Genomic DNA, 22,069 nt, shown 5'->3' with positions numbered 1-22,069 from the left:
TTTTTCCCCCCCTAGCCCCAGGAATAATATAATTTCTTAGAGGCTTTCTTTTCATTTTAAAGTAAAATATTCATGATCCCCAAAGATATGTCCACTGGAGGGAGGTTGTTTTGTTACAAATACGTCCTCTCTGTTTATCTGCTCTGCCTGTCCTTTCCTTCCTCTGCAGACACTGGGGAGAGAAGGAGAGAGGGTGGGAGAGGAGGAGAGGGCCGTGTTTTGAGTCAGGGCAAAGAAAACAGTCTGTACAGGAAGACTAGACACCAGCACTCAGGCAGCCTCTGCCCCGTCTATGACTGCTTGCCCTAATTCTGAGCAGGCTTGGAGGGGCCGTCCCCAATAGAGGGAGGCAGATATTCTGATGCAGACTGCTGATGCAGCTTAGGCACTTGGTGGAATGGTGTCCAAAAGGAAACAAAACAAAGCAAAACAACGCTGCTGCCTCTTTTGATTATCAAGAAATTTACCAAACCATCTTCCCTGCCCCTCACCCCATCCCTGGGCCACCCCCATAAGTGATCATCACTCCATCCCTCACTTCCCCACCCCTGGTCCGTCCTGGATTCCAGCTGGAAATATAAGCCCCTTCAGTGAAATGTCAGCTCCTTGAGGTCAAGGCCATGGTCTATATTATTCCCACTCCTGCAGAGACAGAACAGAGCCTGACATATAGTAGGCTCTCAATAAATACCTATTTACTGACTCACTCACTTCCTTGCATACTATTCCTGACCAAAAACCCATCCCCGGTCCTACTCAATCTCTGACCCCCATCTTACCTGACTCTATCCTAGATCCCCACCAAAGGATTAGGGGTAAAATGAAGCCCCGGGATTGGGGGGGAGGGTATTTTTTCTGGTAAGTAAAAAAAAAAACCAAAAATAATAACCCTTAAAATATAACAGTTCCTTTATGAGGACACCTCCAAGGTGTCCAAATCAAAACAAATAATCCTAAGAGTTTGTACCACTAATGCAGAACCACAATGTACTGTATCACAAAAGCAGAGCCAGGGTCCTTACATCTTGGGGAAGTCCCCCAAAAGGGCAAAAGAGGAACTGGGAGAAGATGAGGTGGAACAGATGGGCATCCCACAGTGGGACAGAAAATACAAGCCTCAGGAGAGCCTGCAAAAGAGGGCTTCTCAGTAGGGGAGAGACGGAGCTTGGGGGTTGAGGGACGGACTGCAGAGTGGAGTGAAAAGGGCAGAAGACCTGGAGCCATGGCACCCGGTTCTAGTCCTGGCGGATCTACTGTGTGACCTTGATCAGTCCCTTCACCTCTCTGAGTCTAGATTCCTCACCTATAACACGAGAGGAATGATACCCAACCCCCAGGATGGCCCAGTGCCCACATTCAAAAACAGCTTGTGTAACTGAGATGCTGTCAACTGAGAGAGGCTCCTGGCTGGGGTGGGGATGGGGGAGGTCCACTTATTTTATTTTAAAATGACTTAAAAATGAACTGCATGATCTCACTTTTATGTGGAATTGAAAAACGTTGGACTCATAAAAGCAGAGAGTAGGATGGCTGGAGGCAGGAAAAATGAGGAGATGTTGGGTAAAGGGTTCAGAGGTTCAGTTACACCAGATGAGTGCGGTTTTGGGGTCTAGCGTGCAGCCCGGTGACTGTAGTTAATAATACTGCACTGTGTACTTGAAGTTTGCTAAGAGAGTAAATCTGGCCTCGGCTCAGAGCTTGGAGTCTCAGGGAAGCCCCTAGCTCTGCACAGTCCATGAGTCCAAGAAATGGTAGGTAGGTCCCTTTCCCATCCCATCCCTCCCAAACACAGAGGCTTGGCAGGGCCCATCCTGGATGTGCTGAGAGCTGAGATGGACTGGAGAGCAGGTGTGTGGTCAGGGAGGCTGGGGAGGGGTCCAGCATGTGTGTCTTACCGGTGAGCAGCTGGAGGTCTGGGAGGGGCTCGGAGAGGACCCCCCGGCACTGCTCCTCCACCGGCAGCGGGATCACTGACAGCCCGTCGGCCAGCTGAGGAAAGTCCTTGATGAAGTTGTTTTCCCTGTGGAGAGGAGCAGAGAGGCTGCCAGATGGAGGAAGCGGAGGCTGCAGGTGCTGCTGGGAAGGAGGGCAGGGAGCTCGTAGTCACAGAAGAGACTGACTCGTGAGCCTGTGGACGCCCTTGGTGGGATGCCTCTGGCTCCCTGAGTCCCAGCCCCGAGGCCCTGGTGCTAAGGACGGGTTCCAGAATCCGGCAGGCTGGGGCTTCAGTCCTGGCCCACCACTTACTAGCTGCGTGATCTTGAGCAAGTTCCTGGTCCACTCAGAACCTCAGTTTCCTTTTCTGTGAAAGTCAGATCTCAGGGTAGTTTTAAACACTTAATGGGAGAAAGCTGCCAACTGCCTAAGACATAGTCTGATATTCTATAAACTGTCTCTTTGGCTGCTAAATGTCCCTTTACATAAGCGGTGACAACGGTGAGCCAGGATGCAAGGGAACTTGAGGAGAGTGTGGAGTGCTTGAAGAAAGAGCGGGTGACACTGAGCTGGAGAAAGGAAGGCTTGAAAGAATGGGTGTTGGAGTGCTAAAGTGGAAGGATCCTAAGAGATCCTTTGGATCAAACTCCTCCTTTTAGAGATGGGGAAACTGAGGCTGGGAGAAGGGGAGCAAATTTCTCACAGACAACCAACGGGTTAGACTCAAAACCAGATCTCCCCACTCCTAGGCTAGTGCTCTTTCTTGCCCTAAATTCTTCAGGTACCTCTGTCGCTTCTCTGCAGGGCCACTCCAGGAAACAGAAGACAAGCCTCGGGGTGCCCTCGGGGCACTGAACCCTGAACAAAGGTAGTCTTAAGGTGTGGGGGATGAGGTGATAGTGCATTGCAGGGAGGCAGGCTTCCATCTTCCAGACAACAGACCTGCCTAAGAATGGAACAGCCTGCCACTGCGAGGTGGTGAGCTTGCCGTAGCTGGGAGTATGCAAGTAGGGAACTTGATAGCCACTTGGCATGGACGGTATCCAGGGCATTTCTGTATTCAGATCTGACTTTTGAGGTCCCTTCTTATTCAGAAATCCTCAGAGTTAGAGACACTAACTACAATCTGGAGAGGAGGAGGGGGAATTGAAGAACAAAGGGAAGGGGAGGTTGATCGCTTCATTTTGCCACCTGGAATGGGCAACCTTGAAATGAAAATCAGAAAGAGGCAAACAAAAATCTGTGATGCCAAAGCAATGCCTTTGAAGCCTGGATCTCGGGCAGTTCAAAGGCAGCCAAGCAAGCATTGTGACCTGGGTTACCTTCCTTTCCGTACTGCACGTCCCCATGCACTCCACCCCAGGCACCTTCAAAGCTCACCCTCTAGTCATTCATTTAGTGAACACCTTCTCGGTGTCCGACCCCTGAGCAGGTCAGAATCCAGGAGAGGACCCACTGTCTCCATCTTCAACATCACCAGCATCTTCGTCATCATCATCAGTGTCATCTTTGACAATTCCTGATTGAATCCTTAATTTGCTAGGATCTCGCTAAGCACTTTGCATCTATTTAATCATTTAATCTTCACAGTGACCCACAAGATAGTTATCATTATCTTCATTTTACATGAAAGGAAACATGAGGTTCAGAGTGAAGAGGTGGTAAATTTGGGATTGGAACCTGGTCTCTCTGACTGCACATCTGGTGAGGTAAGCGGCTGGGCCTTGGACTGTCTGCTGGGCACGCATGCGCACGACGTTGAGTTTCTAGGCACACACTTGTACAGTTAAGCATGCTGTTGTGTGCAGCATGGCTGTGCCCGTGTTTGTCTGCAGAGCCGTACCTGCTTATGTCTACACGTGTGCCTGTTGTCGTGGGTTCCACCTGTGTTTGTGGCTGGCCTTTGATTTGTCTGCAGACTTGGACATGGGGGTCAGCCATGTGAATAGAAAAAGAGAACCTGCCAGGGGTCATGGAGGTGCCCCCAGGTAGCCTGTAACTCCCACCAGGGCCTAAGGAACTAAGTTTCTTCCTGTCCCCCTCATGAGGTGGCCTCTTGTGATACAGACCTTCCCTTAGACATACAATGAGGTGGAGACTGTCCCCCTGCCCTAGTCATTCAACTAACATGCGCTGAGCACACACTCGGGGTGGAGCCCTGAGCTAGGTACTCAGGATCCAGAGGTAGACTGGCTTCTCCCTTTGTCCTTTAGATCTTCCCAGCTGGGTGGGGGAGACAATGGATCAGCCATACAGAACAGTCAGTAGGGCCAGCTATCAGGGATCTGGATGGGCTGGAGGCTTTTGGCTAAAGGTCCCTTCCCCACGAGACCCAAGCACTTGTTTTATGAATAGGAGAGGGCAAGACTGAGATGGCTCTGAAGATTGAGTTCCTGATCTGCCCACACTGCATCCTAGCTGTGAAACCTGGAGCAAACCACTCAAACCTCAGTTTTCTCATCTGTAAAATGGGGATCCTAAGCGCTCTTCAGCCTGCCTTAGTGAAATCACAATAACAATGATGGCAAAAACTGTTGAGTACCTCCTATGCACCAGGCGATGTCCAAGTACTTTACATTAGTTCTCACCCAACCATATGAATTAGGTGCCCTTAAGACCCCTAGCTGGGAGGTGGAAAAGCAGAAGCACAGAGCAGTTATGTAACTACTTAAAACCGCACAGCCAGGAAGCGGGAGATCTCAGGTGGTCTGGCCCCAAAGCCCACACTCCACATCACCGCACAGGTGTGGGGCACTGAAGACGCTGCCTGTGACAGTCACAGGCTGTCAAAGCTGGAAGAGCCGCAGCACCCCGGGGTGCACTGAGCCCAGACAGGCTGCAGCCTAAAGAAGGGGTCTGTTACTCATTGTAATTTGACCGCATACGAGGGGCTCTGCTCTCCAGGTGACTTCATGACCCTCACTCCAATGTTGTGAGATGAGTGCGATTACACCCCCTCTTGACGGATGGGGAAATGGAGGCTCTGAGACGTGAACTGACCTCCCTGGACTTACACACCAAGTGCATTTGGGAAGAGGGATCTGAAGGCAAGCTCGTCACTTTTCACTTTACCACCCAGGGTCACGACTTCACATCTCTGTCTATGCGTTTATAACCGCAGAGGAGGGGGACAGGGACACCCTTGCCAGCCCCACGTTCCTCTCCTCTAATCCTTCTGCCTTCTATTTAAGCTGGGCTTGACTCTGGGCAAATCTGACCTCAATCTGACCTCAGGGAGTGGCAGCACAGTGGCCGACCTCAGGAGGGCAGGGGGCCAGCGCAAACTCCCCTTCTCGGAGGAAGGTTTTCGCAGGACGCAGGAAGGGTCTCAAGGAAGAGCGTGAGAAGGTGGGAGACCATGGAAGGGTGGGAGTTCAAAGGCCAGTGCGGAGAGCGGGGAGAGAGGGAGGCAGGGGTGGAGCAGGGAATGACAAGACAGCTGCAGCAAAGACCAAGGACCAATGGTGGCCCCTCAGGACTGGGCCCCTTCGCGGCTGCCTGGGCGACGGCCACAAGTCCTGCATGGCCTCTGCCAGCAGAGGGCGCCCAGGGCCTTTGCATTAGTCAGCTCTCCCGGGAGGCAAAACAGGATGGGAAGAGCAGAGCTGGGAAGGTGCCACTGGGCCGAGAACCTCAGGCAGAACCCAGACAGCAACTTCAGAATCCACCCACCTGGGGGAGGTGATGGGGGGGATGGCAGGGTGCTGGCTGAAACTCAGTTGGCTCGAAAACAAATCCAGATTCTCAGAGCTCGTGTGTACGTGGGTGTGTGTGTGGTATAAACTACCAGGCAACTAACGAATCCTAATAAGAGGCAGATAGGAAGAAGAGTAAGTAGTATTTGTTTATTGATCCTATTTGTCGATCATCAGCTATGTCCTAGGTAGTGTGTCAAGATACATGTGAATGTGTATGTCATTTTCACCACGTGAGAATTCTATAACTACTATTATTATTCCCATTTTACAGATGAAGACATGGATCCTCAGAGAGGTTAAGGAACTTGTCCAACTGAGGTCCACAGTTAGGAAGTGGTAATGGGGCTCCTAGCTGAGAACCTGGTACTCAGTAAGCGCACATTCACTGGATCAATCCAGAGCCCGTGCTCCTGATCACCGGGATAACCTGAGACCAGGCCAGGGAGGGGTGTGCTTCTGAGCCCAGGGATGTCACTGTACGTGCATATCTGTGTGTGTGCGGGTCTGCATAAGTTGTGTCTCTAACGGCGACAGGGCTACTGTTTCTTTGGACAAACATCTCCCCCCGCAAATATCCATGAAAACAGTTCAATCTCAATTGACATTATATGGAAACAATTCATAAGATTTTTAAAGTAGCAGATCCTGGGTTCCGGGGACTCAGGAGAACTCTGGGAGTGGGAGGTCTCTTTCATCCCACAAATGTGTTTTGGGGTCTCCCATGCACGTTAGGGGTACGGCAGTGGGAATTCAGAGGAGGTGCCTGGTGGAGAAAGCAGGCACTGTGTGAAGGTCTCAAGGCCTCCACCATCTAGCCCCTGCCTACTCCTTCTGCCTTGTTTCATGAACCAGTGCCCCTGCCCGTGGTCCAGCTGCACTGATTGGCCCTAAGTTCCTCTGATGGGGCATACTCACTTCCTACAAAGGATTTGCCCTCTCTGGAAAGCTCTTGGCCCCCAGCCCCCTGCAGCAGGCCAACTCCTACTTGTCACTCAGACCACACATTATTCCTCTGCCCTTCAGAAACCTTCCCAAGGTCAGTTCTCCTGTTACACCCTCTCATAGCATCTTGCTCTTTTCTTCTAGGAAGAGCTTCATAGTCCCTAACCCAGATGTGCTCTTCGGGACCTTGATGGATATCTACTCTCCCACTAGACTGTGAGCTCCACGGGGGCCAAGACGATGCCTGTCCCATTTGCTGCCGCCTTCCCCAGGGCCGAGCCCAGTGTCAACTGCATACAAAGTAGGTGCTCAGTGAACGTTTGTTGTGGAAGCAGAGGAAGGAAACCCAGAGACAAAAGAAATGTGTGTATGACCTGTGTGGAGTCCTTTCTGATGTTTTGTTACAGGGTACCCAAATGCTTTAGTTTCCAAGGGATATTGGGGATTTTAGTCGAAAATGCCAGCCTTTCCATAAGAAGCTTCAAAACCCTACTTTTTCTTCCTCTAACTTCCTAACATGCAGACACCCTGGCTCCCATGGAGCTCAGATAGGGGCCAGGGCCACAGAGCTAGCGGGCACCAGATGGGAAAAAGTGATCTCACTCAGCAGAGGCTGGCCAGAACTCCCACTCTTGGTGAGCACGTGAACACACGTGTGCATTCACATCGGGGAGGTGCAGGGGATAGGGTGGGGGGTGAGGAAGGCTAGGAGGAAACAGGAGGACCAGTCGAAAAACCACGCCTTCCAAGAAACCATGTCAGTTTTCCCCACTTGGAATAAATCTTTCTTGTCACTTCTCTCTCATGCCTCTTGTTTGTGCGTAAATTCCAGCAGTTACCTTGGGATCTGGTGGTGGAAAGGGCATGGGCTCAGACATCATACAGACATGGATCCAGACTCTGGCTGTGTGACCTTGGAGAGGTCACTTACACTTTACTCAGCCTTCCTAATGTCATCTGTAAAATGGGGGTAATGAGTTGAACTTCAAGGGTTGAGGAAGAGGCTCCACATAGAGTTAGCTTTTTTTTTTTTCTGGCCACACCACACGGCGTGCAGGACCTTAGTTCCCCGACCAGGGACTGAACACGGGCCCTCAGCAGTGAAGTGCGGAGTCGCAACCGCTGGACCACCAGGGAACTGCCCCCTAGTTATCTTTAGTGCTAGTTCCTTTTCCTAAACCCCATACCAGATCCTGGATTCCTTTGAGAGCCTCAGAGAGCCCAGCCTGGGGCCGCCTACAGCACAAGCCCCCCAAGATTCTGTTCATTTGTGTACAGAGTAGGGGCAGGCTTCTTCACCTCCCATGCCCCCTGCATATGACCTCCAAGCGACACAAACCTATAGGGAGCCTTTCCCCGGAGCAAGTCCCTTGCGTAGCTTCCCTGTCATCAGCCATGCTGGCAGGAACTTGTCGACAAGCGAGGGAAGCTGGGCTCCTTGGCCATCCTGGCTGCCCCGACCCTTCCCAAGGTTCTCCCTCCCACCTGTCCCCATTCAAGAATACGTGTGAGTGTTTTGGATAAACTAATACACAGCCACCAGCATGCAAGAGCCGATCACCCCTCAGTTCTGGGGAAATTAGCATTTAAATGGAGGTATTTCAGAGAAGTAAATCATCCCAGAGCCAGTCAGCACTGTCCGCAGCCTTTCCTTAGTCAAGGGAAGACTATAGGAGTCTTGGCCTGCACGCTGTTGAGTCCGCAGGGACGGGGCCGCTCTCCCTGGCTCTCCCTAGGCTGCCCGCAGCCTCCTGAAACGGTGCCAAGAAAAAAGCCCAATACTAATGAGGACACCTCCCCTGGTCTGAACCATGACCCATCCTTCACCTCCAGCTAAACTAAGCCTTTCTGCCACTTTGACGGAGATGTGGTTGCCTCTATGATCAAGGAGCTGGGTCCCTGCTCTCATCTCGACTCTGTCAGTGCCTTTCTGGGTGGTTTTGGAAAGCCACTCCCTACCTCTGCAGCCGGGAGGGGTGGGCGGCTGGTACAAAATCTTTGTTTCTCTGAAGCCCAGACTGAGACGCACTGGGCTAGGTTTTGTAGCCATGCTGTAGGTGCTGGAGTCATAGGGTCTCGTGGTGAGTAACCACGCCCGCCCCAAGCCCTGCCCTTCTTGGGTACAGTTAGAAACTCTGTTTCTAACTCTGTTCTCATGTGATTTGCTTCTTAATTAGGAGTCTTCATGCAGGTTTTTTGTTCAAGCACCCTGAATTTAGTCATTCTTTCATTCAACCTTTCATTTCATTCATTCAACAAATTTTCACTACTGTGTCCCAGGCATTGGGAAAACAATAAGATAGACATTCCTCATTCTCAAGGTGCTCACAGCCTAGCGTAAGACACATGTTATAAATTGTGTGAAAATGTGTGCAAGGTGGATGATGGTGCTGAAAATGTTAAAATGAAGCCTTTTTCATTCCCTATCAGTCATATTGGTCTAAATCAAAGGCATTTGTCCTTAGATAGAAGAGCACATACCTTCTAGAAGAGAAAGGGAGCCGTCACTCAGCTTTGGGCTAGATCTCAAAGCTGGCTTTGTAGTGACTTGAGCTAGACAATAGTTTTGAAAGCCAACCTGTGCTGGGAGTGAAGGTCCCTTATACATCAAAGGCAGGCCTGGCCAACCCAGATCATAATATCTTATTTTAATGTACAGTTGGTACAGGCTATGACCTCAGGGGAGTTCCCACAGGACAGAAAAAGGAAGGTGAAAACCCTTTTTTTCTGCCACTAGTTCTGGGAGGAATTGCCCAGAAGACCAAGAAGCCAAGAGTTCAGGCTTGAGAGTCACCAACCCTCTTTCTGGGCTTCTTGGAAGTCAACATACCGTCCTTACTCATCCCAGCCTTGAGGGAGGTACCAACAAATGTTTAAATACCAACAAGGATTTGGGGAAAATCCAAGGGGGATGGGGGTGAGCAGGAACGACGGGCTTTGCTTCCCTAGATCAGGGTATAATCTGGGGGGGGGGGTTGTGAGCCCCTTTCTCTGAAAAGCCAACAGACGGTCCCATGAGAGGGTATCAGTAGGTGAGCAAGAGGCCAGCAGAAGTCGGCCCCCCACGTCCTGCACCTGCAGGGTAGAGAGAATAAAGATGACAAGACTTCTTGGCAGAAGCTTCCTGTTCCCAAGGAAGCGGGGATGGGGAAGGAGGCCTGAGATTAGAACAAGGGTCCCACAGAGGGTGGGGACTTTGTGACTGTGGACTTGGGAGTGGATTCCAATATGTAGCCCCTCTTAAAAGAAATGCCCAAGACCATCCATATCACAATGGAAGCCAGTGCAAGGGCTGAGAGCCAAGCTCACACAGGAAATCACACAGTGAACGCCAGCAAGGATCCAGTAGACCACATTCTTCCCAGCCCCCATCTGCACCGTGAGGCCAAGCAGAGGTCGGGGAGACTGCCTGGTAAGGGAAAGACAGGGTTGGCTGTTGAGGAGTTCACCTTTGAACAGACTAAACAGTTACCCTGAAGAGTATGTTCTGTATCCTTAACTGGCAAGTTGAACTACTTTTTTTGCTATCAGTGGAATGAAAACTTGAGGGAAATATTATATCGGCTGTAGAAAATTAAGAAGACTATAGTGTTTTGCATAACTGAGTTGCAGTGAAAAAAACGTTTGAACCCTTAACTATTTAAAGACACGGTTATAGGTTAATGTGGTAGTTTAAGATTCATAGAGGAGGTTCAGAGACCCAGGGAGGGGCATTTAACACAGACTGGGGAGGTCAGGAGGGCTCGCTGGAGGAGGTGAGTCTTGCCCGATTGGGAGGGGTAATCCAGGGAGAGAGTGAGGAAGGGAGGCAGGGGTGAGGTCCAGGCAGAAGTAATAGCATGTGCCAAGTCCAAAGGGGTGTGTGTGTGTGTGTGTGTGTGTGTGTGTGTGTGTGTGTGTGTCTGCTACATGATGCTGAGGAATGTGCGCTTTATTCTGAGGGCAAAGAGACCCATTATAGGTTTTAACCAAGACAGTGATGCCATCTGATTGGAGCTTTAGAAAGAAGGCCTGGATGCAGGGTGGAGGATGGGCTGGGAAAGGAACAAGGCTGGGGTGAGGGAGGCCAGATATGAGGTTTTGCAGCGACCCAGCCAAGACATCATGGAGTAGCTGGATGGCAGAATACAGGTGAGAGGCACAGGTTTGAGCGAGACGCAGGAGGTAGAACCTGTTGGTCTCCATCATAACTGCATGTGGCGGGGAGTAGAAGAAGAGTCATGGGATAAGTCAGGCAGTGCTGCCAGGGATGGCTGTTCTCTGCATGTCTGTCTCCATCCCAGGCCCTGTAGGTCTCGGCTGTAGGGATCTGTTCGGCTGATTCCCCTCGGATTCCAGGATCTGGTAGAGACACAGCACATAACAGCTGTCTCTTCTGGTTTAAGCCACCATCCCCTCTCCCAGGGCCTATGGCAACAGCTTGTTAACTGCGCTCTCTGCATCCGGCCTTGCCCCTCCGACCTGTTCACCATCCTGCGGCCAGAGTGATTTTCTAGAAGGACAGTCCTAACTCAAAGATACCACTGGCTCCATGTATCGGTGTTCTGTTGCTGCCATAACAAATCACTGCAACCTTAATGCCTCAGAATGACATATCTTCTTATCTGAGAGCTCTGTAAGCCAGATGTCTGACATGGGTTTCTGGGCTAAAGCCAAGGTGTCAGCCGGCTTGCACACAGCCTGGCGGCTCTAGATGAGAATCCAGCTCCTTGCCTTTTTCAGCTTCCTGAGGCTGCCCACGTTCCTTGGCTCCGTCTTCAAAGCTAGCCAAGACAAGTCAAATCCTTCTGGAATCACACGGCTCTGAGCTCCTCTCTTGCCTCCCTCTTCCACGTTAAGGACGCTTGGGATTACACTGGGCCCACCTGGATAATCCAGGATAATCTCTTTGTTTCGGGATCAACTATGGGCAACCTCATTTGTACCTGAACCCTTAATCTCCCTTTTCCATGTAAGATAATTTATCCCACGGATTAAAATGTGGACATATTGGGGGCCATTATTCTGCCTACCACACTCCAGTTTTGTGGGTTTTTTTCCAGAATTATGTCAATGGCTCTCCCTTCATTTGCGGGTTCAATGCCCCTTCCCTGAGTTTGCACACCACCCTATCCTAACATTTTCACACTGGACTTGTGGTCCTGGTCACTCGCGGTCTCTTTCACTGGACCGAGGGCACTGTAGCACAAGGACCATGTCTGTCTTATTCACTTCTACGCATCCAGCCCCGACACAGTGGCTGAAGCACACAAGGGGCTTAATAAATGCTTATTCAGTGAATGAACGAATGTCTCCTAGCTGAATGGAAATGACGGGGTGCGGGGTGCGAACAATGCATTCAGCTGTGGGACTGCAATCTCCCTCCTGTGAGGCCTGGATCGTTGCCTCACTCATCGCTGCCTCCCTACCCATCTTGCCCCTTCTTCCCTAGATAGCTAGTATCAAAACAGCAGGATCATTTGTAAAGCTAATAACTATTGATTGCTCACAATGTGCTAGACATCATTCTAAGGGCTTTGCACATATCTCATTTCATACTCACAACAATCCCGAAAGGTAAGAACCCTTATTCTAATTTTTATTTTTATTTTTTTTGAAGGAGAGAACAGAGGTACAAAGAGGTTAATTAAGTTCACAGAGCTAGTAAGCTGGACGTTGAACAGTCTAACTCTGTGTTCTTAAAAAACTATGCAAAAATATGCTAGGGATGTTTTGGTTTCCCCCTAAATGAAATGCTGAAACATGAAGGTTGAGTCACTGAAAATACCAGCGCTGGTTGCATGTCCCAGGGGGATCCCCACATTAATGACAGTAACTGCCCTTTATTGAACGCATACCACGTGTTATATGCTCTGGAGGATTTGTTTCTAACCTGCTCACGACAGACTGAACGTTTGTGTTCCCTCCAAATTCATACGTTGAAACTTAACCCCCAATGTGATGGTATTTGAAGGTGGGGCCTTTAGGAGGTACTTAGGACATGAGGGTGGATCCCTGATGACTGAGATGAGCACCCTTATAAGAGAGGCGCCAGAGAGCTACTTGTCCCTTCTGCCATGTGAGGACATGGGGAGAGCCAGGAAGTGAGCTTCCACCAGACACTGAATCTGTCAGTGCCTTGATCTTGGACTACCCGGACTCCAGAATGGTGAGAAATAAACGCCTGCTGTTTAGCCCACCCGGTCTACAGTATTTTGTTATAGCAGCCTGAACAAACTCAAACACTTCTCAACAACTTTGCAAAGTAGGCATTATTACCTCGATGATGAACGTGAGAAAACTGGGGTGCAGAGAGGTGAGGTCATTTTCCTAGGGTCACATAAAATTGAATCAGGGCTGTCAGCTCCACCCCTCTACCCGCCTCTCCGACCATGCTCACACCTGTCTTTCTCTCTCCTGCCCTACCCTCATTCATACATAGGTGTGTATTCACACACACACACACACACTGAATGTGAAGCCTGGGTTACACAATGCACAAGGCTTCCCTCTCTGAATGCTAAAGTGAGTTTCCACCAGTGGCACCAAACTCACTTTAGCATTCCAGGCATGGCTGTTATTAACTCCTGTCCTGGTAACTGCGATCCCTGAAATTGAAAGAAATTGCAGGCTAGAGAAACATTATCTTCTCCTCAGCAGCTTCGCCCTCCACCTCTCGCCTGTGTGTCAGCACCGGGATTCCTCATCCTGTCATAACACGGGGAACAAGCTGAGTTGCTGTCACTAGGTCCTCCGGAGTATCTTCCTGAACTGTCCCTCCAGTTCTCAAGAGAAGGGATCCAAGGCCCTGACAGCCAGGCATAAAACTTTAGAGCTGCGGGTGGGGAAAGTTCGACATCACTAGGTCCAACCTCTGCATTTTTCCAACCAAGTGCTATCATTATCTCTTTTTTTTTCAGACGCTATAAATGAGATTTGAAGAGGGAAATTAGCCTTGCTCCAAATACAGCCCAGATGCAGCCGGATGAGATCCAAGCCTAAAACCTGCCCCCTCCCACAGATCTGCAGGGTGTGAGTGCAGAATCTCCTGGTCCGAGGTGGCAGCTGCCCCGGGAGGGGTGCCACTCAGCCTAGATCTCTCTCTCCACGCCCTGAGCTACAGGTTCCAGTGTATCTCCCTCCCTGAGAGGTCTAGCTGCTAATTCTATCACAGTCAAGGGCAGAAGCCAATATCCCTGAACCTTTAGAGATATTTCAAGTGCAATTGGGATCTTCATATTCTGGTATTCAGGGCCCCTCCACCCCACACCATTATTCATGTCTATCTCAAGGATCTAGCAGAACAGCAGACGCAGAGCAGGGGCACAAAAGCACTTGGCAAATGATTCCAAGGGCTGAGGCACTGACTCTCCCTGAATCCTAGTGTGTGTTCTCACCGTTCCTCGTGCGCATTCAATCCTGCGCTGGAGGAGACCAGTTCTGTGAAGCTGTGCCATTAACTTGCTGTGTGACCTTTCGCAAGTCGCTTCCCATCTCTGGGGACCCTTTCAGCCCTGGGTCCATTTCCTTGACTAACATGGATGTCCCTAAATGGCTCTAGAGGGCTAAGAGGAAGTTCCCAAGGGGGAAGCCATGGGAACCAGCCAGACACACCTGGATTTGCATCCTGGTTCCACCTCCCATCTCCTGTGTGGCTCTGGTTGGACAGAACATTGCATTTTTCTGGGCCTCTGTTTGTTCATCAGAAAAACGGGAATAACATTCATCCCTGCCTCACATACTTGCTGTAAAGATTAAGAGAGTCCATAATCTGAATAGCTTAGCAGAAGGCCAGGGATTAGCAAGCCCTCAATAAATGGTAGCTACTGCTGCTGCAGAGAACACTGTTCCAGCACAGTCTAATTTAACGTTCTCAAAAAGCCTATCTTGATGACGAATAAGAAAGACGCAGATTTTAGAGCTGGAACAGACCTCAAATTCTTTTCTTTTACTCCTTTCCACACAGCTTGTCCAAGTCACATGACGGAGCTATAATAAGAACCCAGGGACAGGTGGCCACTAATTTGGAATTCTTTTCTCTATAACATGGGTTTTGTTTTTGTTTTGCTGGTTGATTTGATTTTTTGTAACCACATGCCCTACTCCTGACTTTCAGGAGAGTTATTTATGCTTGAGGCAATGCCCCCCTGCCCCATGTGTTGAATACTTCTCTTCCTACCTCAGCATGCACAGAAACTGTTGTGAGGTGTCTGTTCCCCCCACATTGAAAGCAGAGAGTGTGTCTTCCTTCTCCTTCTCCAGCTCCCAACAAAGCCTGAGATACATAGAAGAGTCTCAAAAACATTTGTGAACTTGAACCTCTAGTAGGTTAGACTCCAAATTAAAAGAATAAAAAGATGTTTCAATGCTAATTATTAGAGAGATACAAATCAAAACTACAATAAGGTTATCACTTCACTCTAGTCAGAATGGCCATCATCAAAAAGTCTACAAACAATAAATGGGGGAGGGGGTGGGGGGAAAAGCGAACCCTCCTACACTGTTGGTGGGAATGTAAATTGACACAGCTACTATGGAGAACAGTATGGAGGTTCCTTAAAAAACTAAAAATAGAGCTATGATAAGATACAGCAATCCTACTCCTGGGCATATATCTGGAGAAAACCATAATTCAAAAAGATACAGGCACCCCAGTGTTCACTGTAGAACTACCTACAATAGCCAAGACATGGAAGCAACCTAAATGTCCATTTACAGATGAATGGATAAAAAAGATGTGGCACATATATGCAATGGAATATTACTCAGCCATAAAAAAGAATGAAATAATGCCATTTGCAGCAACATGGATGGACCTAGAGATTATCGCAAACATCATATGATATCAGTTATGTATGGAATCTAAAAAATGATATAAATGAACTTACTTACAAAACAGAAACAGACTCACAGACTTAGAAAATAAACTTATGGTTACCAAAGAGGAAAGTTTGGGGGAGGGATAAATTAGGAGGTTGGGATTAACATATACACACTACTATATATAAAACAGATAATCAACAAGGACCTACTTTATAGCACAGGGGACTCTACTCAGTACTCTGTAATAACCTGTATGGGAAAAGAACGTGAAAAAGAATAGATATATGTATATAACTGAATCTCTTTTCTATACACCTAAAAATAACACAGCATTGTAAATCAACTATACTCCAATAAAAAAAAAATTAAAAAATAAAGATGCTTCAAAACTCTAACTTAAAGCAACAGATAGGAAAAACCAGAGCCACATTTTAACTGACCACACAGCATCAATGCACTTATAATAACTTTATTCCTGCTAGTAGTTAGAGAGGTAAACCTTTTTTTTTTTTAAATCCAAGCCATGAGGTGCATTTTAGAATCTGAACATGTGACCTCAGAACAGCTGGTTCTGGCGTGAATTTGTGGCTGGGGTCACATCTCTGAAAGTTTCTACTTCCCCTTCGTCTTTCCCATTCCCCCTGGGGCATCTTGGAAGTCTTCCCGTATAGCCGTCTCTAATGAGCTTTTGCAAAATGAGAAACCTACTGCAGTAGAAGAAAATCTACTAGCAATTGCTTTCTTCTTTGCTCTCTCTCTCTCCTTCTTTTTTTATTAGTCATTAGCAATGGAGGAAGAAAACACCCATAGGCAGTAGAAAAGGCAGCACTATTTGCACGTACTTCCTGCAACACTGTGCTAATGAGGAGCCCTGACTATCTCTCACATCCCTTCGTTTTCACTTCCAACACATCTGACATCAGCTGGAGCCAAATCCAGAGCCCAGCTAGTGTGGACATTAGCCAGTTTACATGATAACCAAGGTGAAGTGTGCATACTGTTATAGGACAGTTGAAAATGGCTTTTAAGTGCTCCTTAAAACCAATGGATGTCAAAACTTTAAAGGGGCCTAGGAAAACAAAAATCCAATTAATGAACACAATATTTGGCCTTTTCAAAATCTGACACCAAAATATAATTAAATTCAGTTTCTAAGACCCTGGATCTAGCTTCCAGTCTTGTTAATTACTGACCACATTGTCATATGAAATCACATGGCCATGCTCAGCCTCAAGTTTGCCTATAACTGTATCCACATGCACTGAGAATGGATCTTAAACTCCACCTCTTACTAGATGTGTGATCCTGGGAAAGTTATTTCATTTCAGGAGCCTCAGTTACCACACTTGTTAGGTGAGGATCATAATAGTATCAATTTTGACAGACTCAGTTACAAAGATCAAAAGGGGCAATGAATGTAAACAGCCTGGTATGTATTTAACTGAGTTGTGGTTACTGTTGCTATGATTATTATTTGTTTCCTAGTAAGAAGGACAAGGTTTAAGTCTTGTTCTGCCTTTTGCAACTTTGGATAGATTGCCACACTTTACTAAATTTCAGTTTCCTCATTTGTAATAGGGACTAAATAACAATACTGGTGATTCTAAGTTGTTGTGGAATTAAATGAGATGCTGCATGTGGCATGCACATGGCACCTCCTACTATGTGCTCTTAACTACCATCATCATCATCATTATTAATAAGAATGTAATTTTTAAAATAATATTCAATAGAAAATCCCAAAGAATCAAGAGCAGCAACAAAAAATTCCTGGAACTAATAAGTGATTATGTCAAAATTACAGGATACAAAGTTAATATATAAAAGTCAAATTATTTCCTATATGTCAGCAATGAACAATTGGAATTTGAAGTTAAAAACACAACACCATTTACACTGACACCAAAAACTGAAATACTTAGGTATAAATCTAATATGTGTAAGATCTATACGAGGAAAACTACAAAATGTTGATGAAAGAAATCAAAGATCTAAATGGAATAATAAATGGAAGATATTTATGTTCATATTCAATGTTGTTGAAATGTCAGTTCTTCCCAAATTGATCTAAAGATTCAATGCAATCCCAATCAAAATCCCAATAAGTTATTTTGTAGAGATTGACAAACTCATTCTAAATCTTATATGGAAAGGCCAAAGACCCAGAATAGCCAATACAAAATTGAAAGAGAAAAACAAAGTCAAAGAACTGACATTACCCAACTCTAAGACTACGTAAATTACTAACTTATTAAATAAATTTATTTATTAAATAAATTGTATTAAATAAACTACTAAATAAATTACTAATAAAGCTACAACAATCAAGACAATGTGGTTTTGGTGAAATAGTAGATAAATAATAGATCAGGGAACAGAACAGAGAGCAAAGAAATAGATCCATACAAAACTATCAACTGATATTTGTTAAAGGAGCAAAAGCAATTCAGCAGAGAAAGGATAGTCTTTTCAAAAAATGGTGCTGGAACAGATAGACATCCACATGCAAAAAAAAAAAAAAAAAAAAGAATCTACACACAGACCTTACACTTTTCACAAAAATTGACCCCAAAACAATCATAGACCTAAATTTAAAACCCAAAATTATAAAACTTCTAGAAGACAGCATAGCAGAAAATCTTGGTGATCTTGGGTTTGGTGATGGATTTTTAGATATAACATCACAAGTATGATCCATTAAAGAAAAAAAATGATAAGTTGCACTTTATTAAAATTAAAAACTCCTGCTTTGTGAAAGACACTGTTAAAGAGAATGAAAAGACAATCTACGGACTGGGAGAAAAAATTTGTAAAACATGTATCTGATAAAAGACTTGTATTCCCCCTCAAAAAAAAAAAAAAAACAACTTGTATCCAAATTATACAGAAAACACTTAAAATTCCACAATAAGAAAGCAAACAACCAGATTTAAGAAATGACAAAAGAGCTGCATAGACACCTCACCAAAGAAAATATCTAGATAGAAAATAAAATATGAAGAGATGCACAACACATGTCATTCTGGAATTGCAAATTAAACAACAATAAAATACCACTACATAACCATTGGAATGTCTAAAATCGAAAACAGTGGTGACACCGAATGCTGCTGAAGATGTGGATGAAGCCACAGGAAGAGTTCATTGCTGGTGCGAACGCAAGACGGAACAGCAGCTTTGAAAGGTGGTTAGTTTCTGACGAAGCTGCTGTGCTTCTTGATATTTACTAAAATGAATGGAAAAGTCATGTCTATATAAAACCCTGCACATGAATGTTGGTGACCTTATTCATATTTGCCAAATTTGGAAGCAACCAAGCTATCCTTCATCGGATGACTAGACAATCAAACAAACTGTGGTATGTCCATACAATGGGGTAGTTCTCAGCAATAAAAATAAATGAGTTATCAAGCCACAAAAAGATACAGAAGAACTTTAAATGCATATTTCTGCATGAGAGGAGGCAGTCTGAAAAGGCTACATGCTGTATGATTTCAACAACATGACATTCTGTAAAGGGTAAAGCTTTGAAGACAGTAAAAAGATCAGTAGTTGCCAGGAGTTCAGGGAGACAGATGAAGGGATAAATAGATGCTACAGGCGATTTTAGAACAGCGAAACTATTCTGTACGATACTGTAATGGTAAATACATGACATTATGCATTTGTCAAAACCCAAGAACTGTACAACATAAAATAAACTATGGGCTGTAGTTAACAGTATAGTATCAATACCGGCTCATCAGTTGTAACATATTTACCACACTAGGGCAAGATGTTAATAACAGGAGGAACTGTATGGTCGGGGTTATAGAGGGTAATGGGAACTCAGTACCTCCTACTTCATTTTTCCATAAATCTAAAACTGCTCTAAAATAATCTCTTCATTAAAATAATGATAATAAGCGTAGGCAGATAGTTGTTTACTAAACTGTCTTATAGAGGTTGACAAACCACAGCCTTCTAGTCTACCTGGCCCCCACCTAGTTTTGTAAGTAACATTTAGCCAGCACACAGACCCATCCATTTATTTATCTATTGTCTGTTGTTGCTTTCGTATTATACTGGCAGAGTTCAGTAGTCGCCATAGAGCTTACATGGCCCACAAAGCTGAAAATATATGCTATCTGGCTCTTTCAGAAAAGAAGTTTGCTGACTCCTGTTTTAAAGTAGAGGCTTTCAGGCCAGGAAGTACATTTAGAAGTTGCTGAGTTCAATTACCTAATAAATTCTGGTATCTGTACTATCTTATCATCCCAAAAGGAATCGTTCCCTACTCTAACTTCCGCAGCTAGTGTGAACTGCACATTAACCTTGCTATTAGAAGTCAGCCTCTCTTCCTCCCTCTGCTATCCCTTTCACCCACCAAGCCCACTCTTTCCATCCAGAAATACAACATCAGAGCAGAACTTGGGCATGTACTCATCATGCAAAGTCTTCATTCTGAACCACACTTCCTGACCCAATCGCTTCTGCTTCCAATACCTTTCTGGTTATTGACCTTACTGTTCATACCTGTGCATCCAGCCCCTGCTTCTGATTTCTAGTTTCAGTGCCTGACCCAGCGCCCCAGCTATGGCCCTGGCTCCTCTGGCTTCGTTTAAATTGAAAAGTATTGTGGAAGGCTAAATAATGGCCCCTAGAGATAGCCAGGTTCTAATTTCTGCAACCTGTGAATGTTACCTTATATTATGGACTGAACTGTGTCTCCCCTCAATATTTTTATATATATATATATATTTAATTTTTATACTTTTATTGGAGTATAGTTGGTTTACAATGTTGTGTGAGTTTCAGGTATACAGTAAAGCGAACCAGTTATACATACACCTATATCCACTCTTTTTAGATGCTTTTCCCATATAGGTCATTATAGAGTATTGAGTAGAGTTCCCTGTGCTATACAGTAGGTCCTTATTAGTTATCTATTTTATATATAGTAGTGTGACTTCAATATATAGATGATTGGGATTGACATAAACATTTATTTTTGCAGTATCCTCCAGCACCTCAGGATATGTCTGTATTTGAAGATAGAACCTTTAAAGACATGATGATGTTAAAATGGGGCCATTAGGGCGGGCTTAATCCAAAATGATTGGTGTCCTTATCAGAAGAGGAATTTTGGACAAATGGAGACACTGGAGATACATGAGGAAGACCATGTGAGGACACAGTGGGAAGGTGGCCCTCCAAAGCCAAGGAGAGAGGGCCCAGAGGAAGCCAAACCTGCTGACACCTTGATCTTGGACTGCCAGCTTCCAGAACTATAAGCAATAAGTTTCTGTTGTTTAAGCCACCCAGTCTGTGGTATTTTGTTATGGCAGCTCTAGCAAGCCACTATACCTTATCTGGCTAAAGGGACTTTCAAGAGGAAGAGTTCCCTAGTCTAACCTCTCCATCAACATTTAAATTAAAGTTCTTAAAATGGGGAGATTATTCTGGATTATCAGGGTGTGCCCTAAGCATCATCACACATGTCCCTTTAAAAGGGACGCAGAGTGATATGCCCACAGAAGGGGCAGAAGGGGAGGTAGAAATGGGAGTGGAGATTGGAGTGATGTGGCCTCAAGCCAAGGAATGCCAGCAGCTGGAAGAGACAAGCAACAGATTCCCCCCAAAAGCCTCTAGAAGGAAGACCTCCTAACACTTTGATTTTAACTTCACATGACTCAGTTTGGACTTCTGGCCTCCGGAACAGTGAGGGAATAAATGTACGTTGTTTTAACTACTAAGTACATAATAAAGTTTGTTACAGCAGCCAGATGAAACAAATATGTACACTTTCTCAGATAAATACCATTTTGGGGTTAGTTTGGTATGCAGACTCTCCTTCTCCGTGGCCACCTAGCTCTCAAGCAGGAGTCAGGCAGCCACTTAACCACCATCCTACCCAAATAAGAGCAGCACGTTCATATAACCACATCTGTAGGAACTCTGAGGGGCAAGGCTTCGCTGTCAGACAGGATGAAATTTGAATCTCCACTCCAAAACATCTTATCTACATGATTTGGGGCATATTACACAACCCATTTAAACTTCAATTTCCTAATCAGTGTATGGGGATCAAATTGAAAGCCTTCCAGGGTTGTTGTGAGGATTTTAAATGATATAGGTAAAATGAAGAACACATTTTCTGGAATAAAGTCGGTTTTTAATATTCTCCATAGGTAACAGTAATAATTGCTATTATTAACTATGCTAGGTTCTGCAGTAATTCTGAGTGTACCTGCTTTCCTTTTCTCAAAGCCAATCAGGGACTTTGTAAACCACGGTGTGGGGGTGTAGCTCTGGCACCAGTTAAATTAATTTGTACCAACGACTTCCTTCTCTCATCCATTAGCATCTCTAACTATCTATGAGATGCTTAGAATCATAAAAAGCATGGTCATCACTGACCCCAATCCTGCTATCTGACACTCAGGAGAAGTCCTAAGTGGCTTAACTTCAGAGAGGCTAAGCAACTTGGCCAAGGTCACACAGCTAATAAGTGACAACTTTGGGATTTAAGTCCAGGTTTTCAATATGTTGTCCACTATATCACACTGTGTCTCACCTGCTAAGCCTGTCTCTCCAAATTCTACACCCAGAGATAGTGTGCTCCCACCTACAGTGCCTCTTGAACTGGGTCAGGTGTTTCCTGACCATAAATAAGGCCAGACTCCCTCCTTCCATCCTGTGGGGACTTCTTT

General features: G+C 45.9%; 1 protein-coding gene across 5 annotated transcripts in view; it reads right to left on the bottom strand.

Moving 5' to 3' along the window:
• Positions 1–22,069, bottom strand: part of ASTN2 (astrotactin 2) — a 911,537-nt gene that overhangs the window by 244,636 nt on the left and 644,832 nt on the right. For all 5 annotated transcript variants that reach the window (XM_067743527.1, XM_067743524.1, XM_067743522.1 and 2 more), the window contains one exon: positions 1,896–2,020. In XM_067743527.1, the coding sequence (XP_067599628.1) occupies positions 1,896–2,020 (125 nt within the window). The remainder of the gene's footprint in view (positions 1–1,895; positions 2,021–22,069) is intronic.

The sequence above is a fragment of the Pseudorca crassidens genome, chromosome 7 (genome assembly GCF_039906515.1).
Source record: "Pseudorca crassidens isolate mPseCra1 chromosome 7, mPseCra1.hap1, whole genome shotgun sequence".
Taxonomy (NCBI): domain Eukaryota; kingdom Metazoa; phylum Chordata; class Mammalia; order Artiodactyla; family Delphinidae; genus Pseudorca; species Pseudorca crassidens.
The sequence above is the reverse complement of the archived record's forward strand: the minus strand, read 5'-3'. Positions and strand labels throughout refer to the sequence as shown.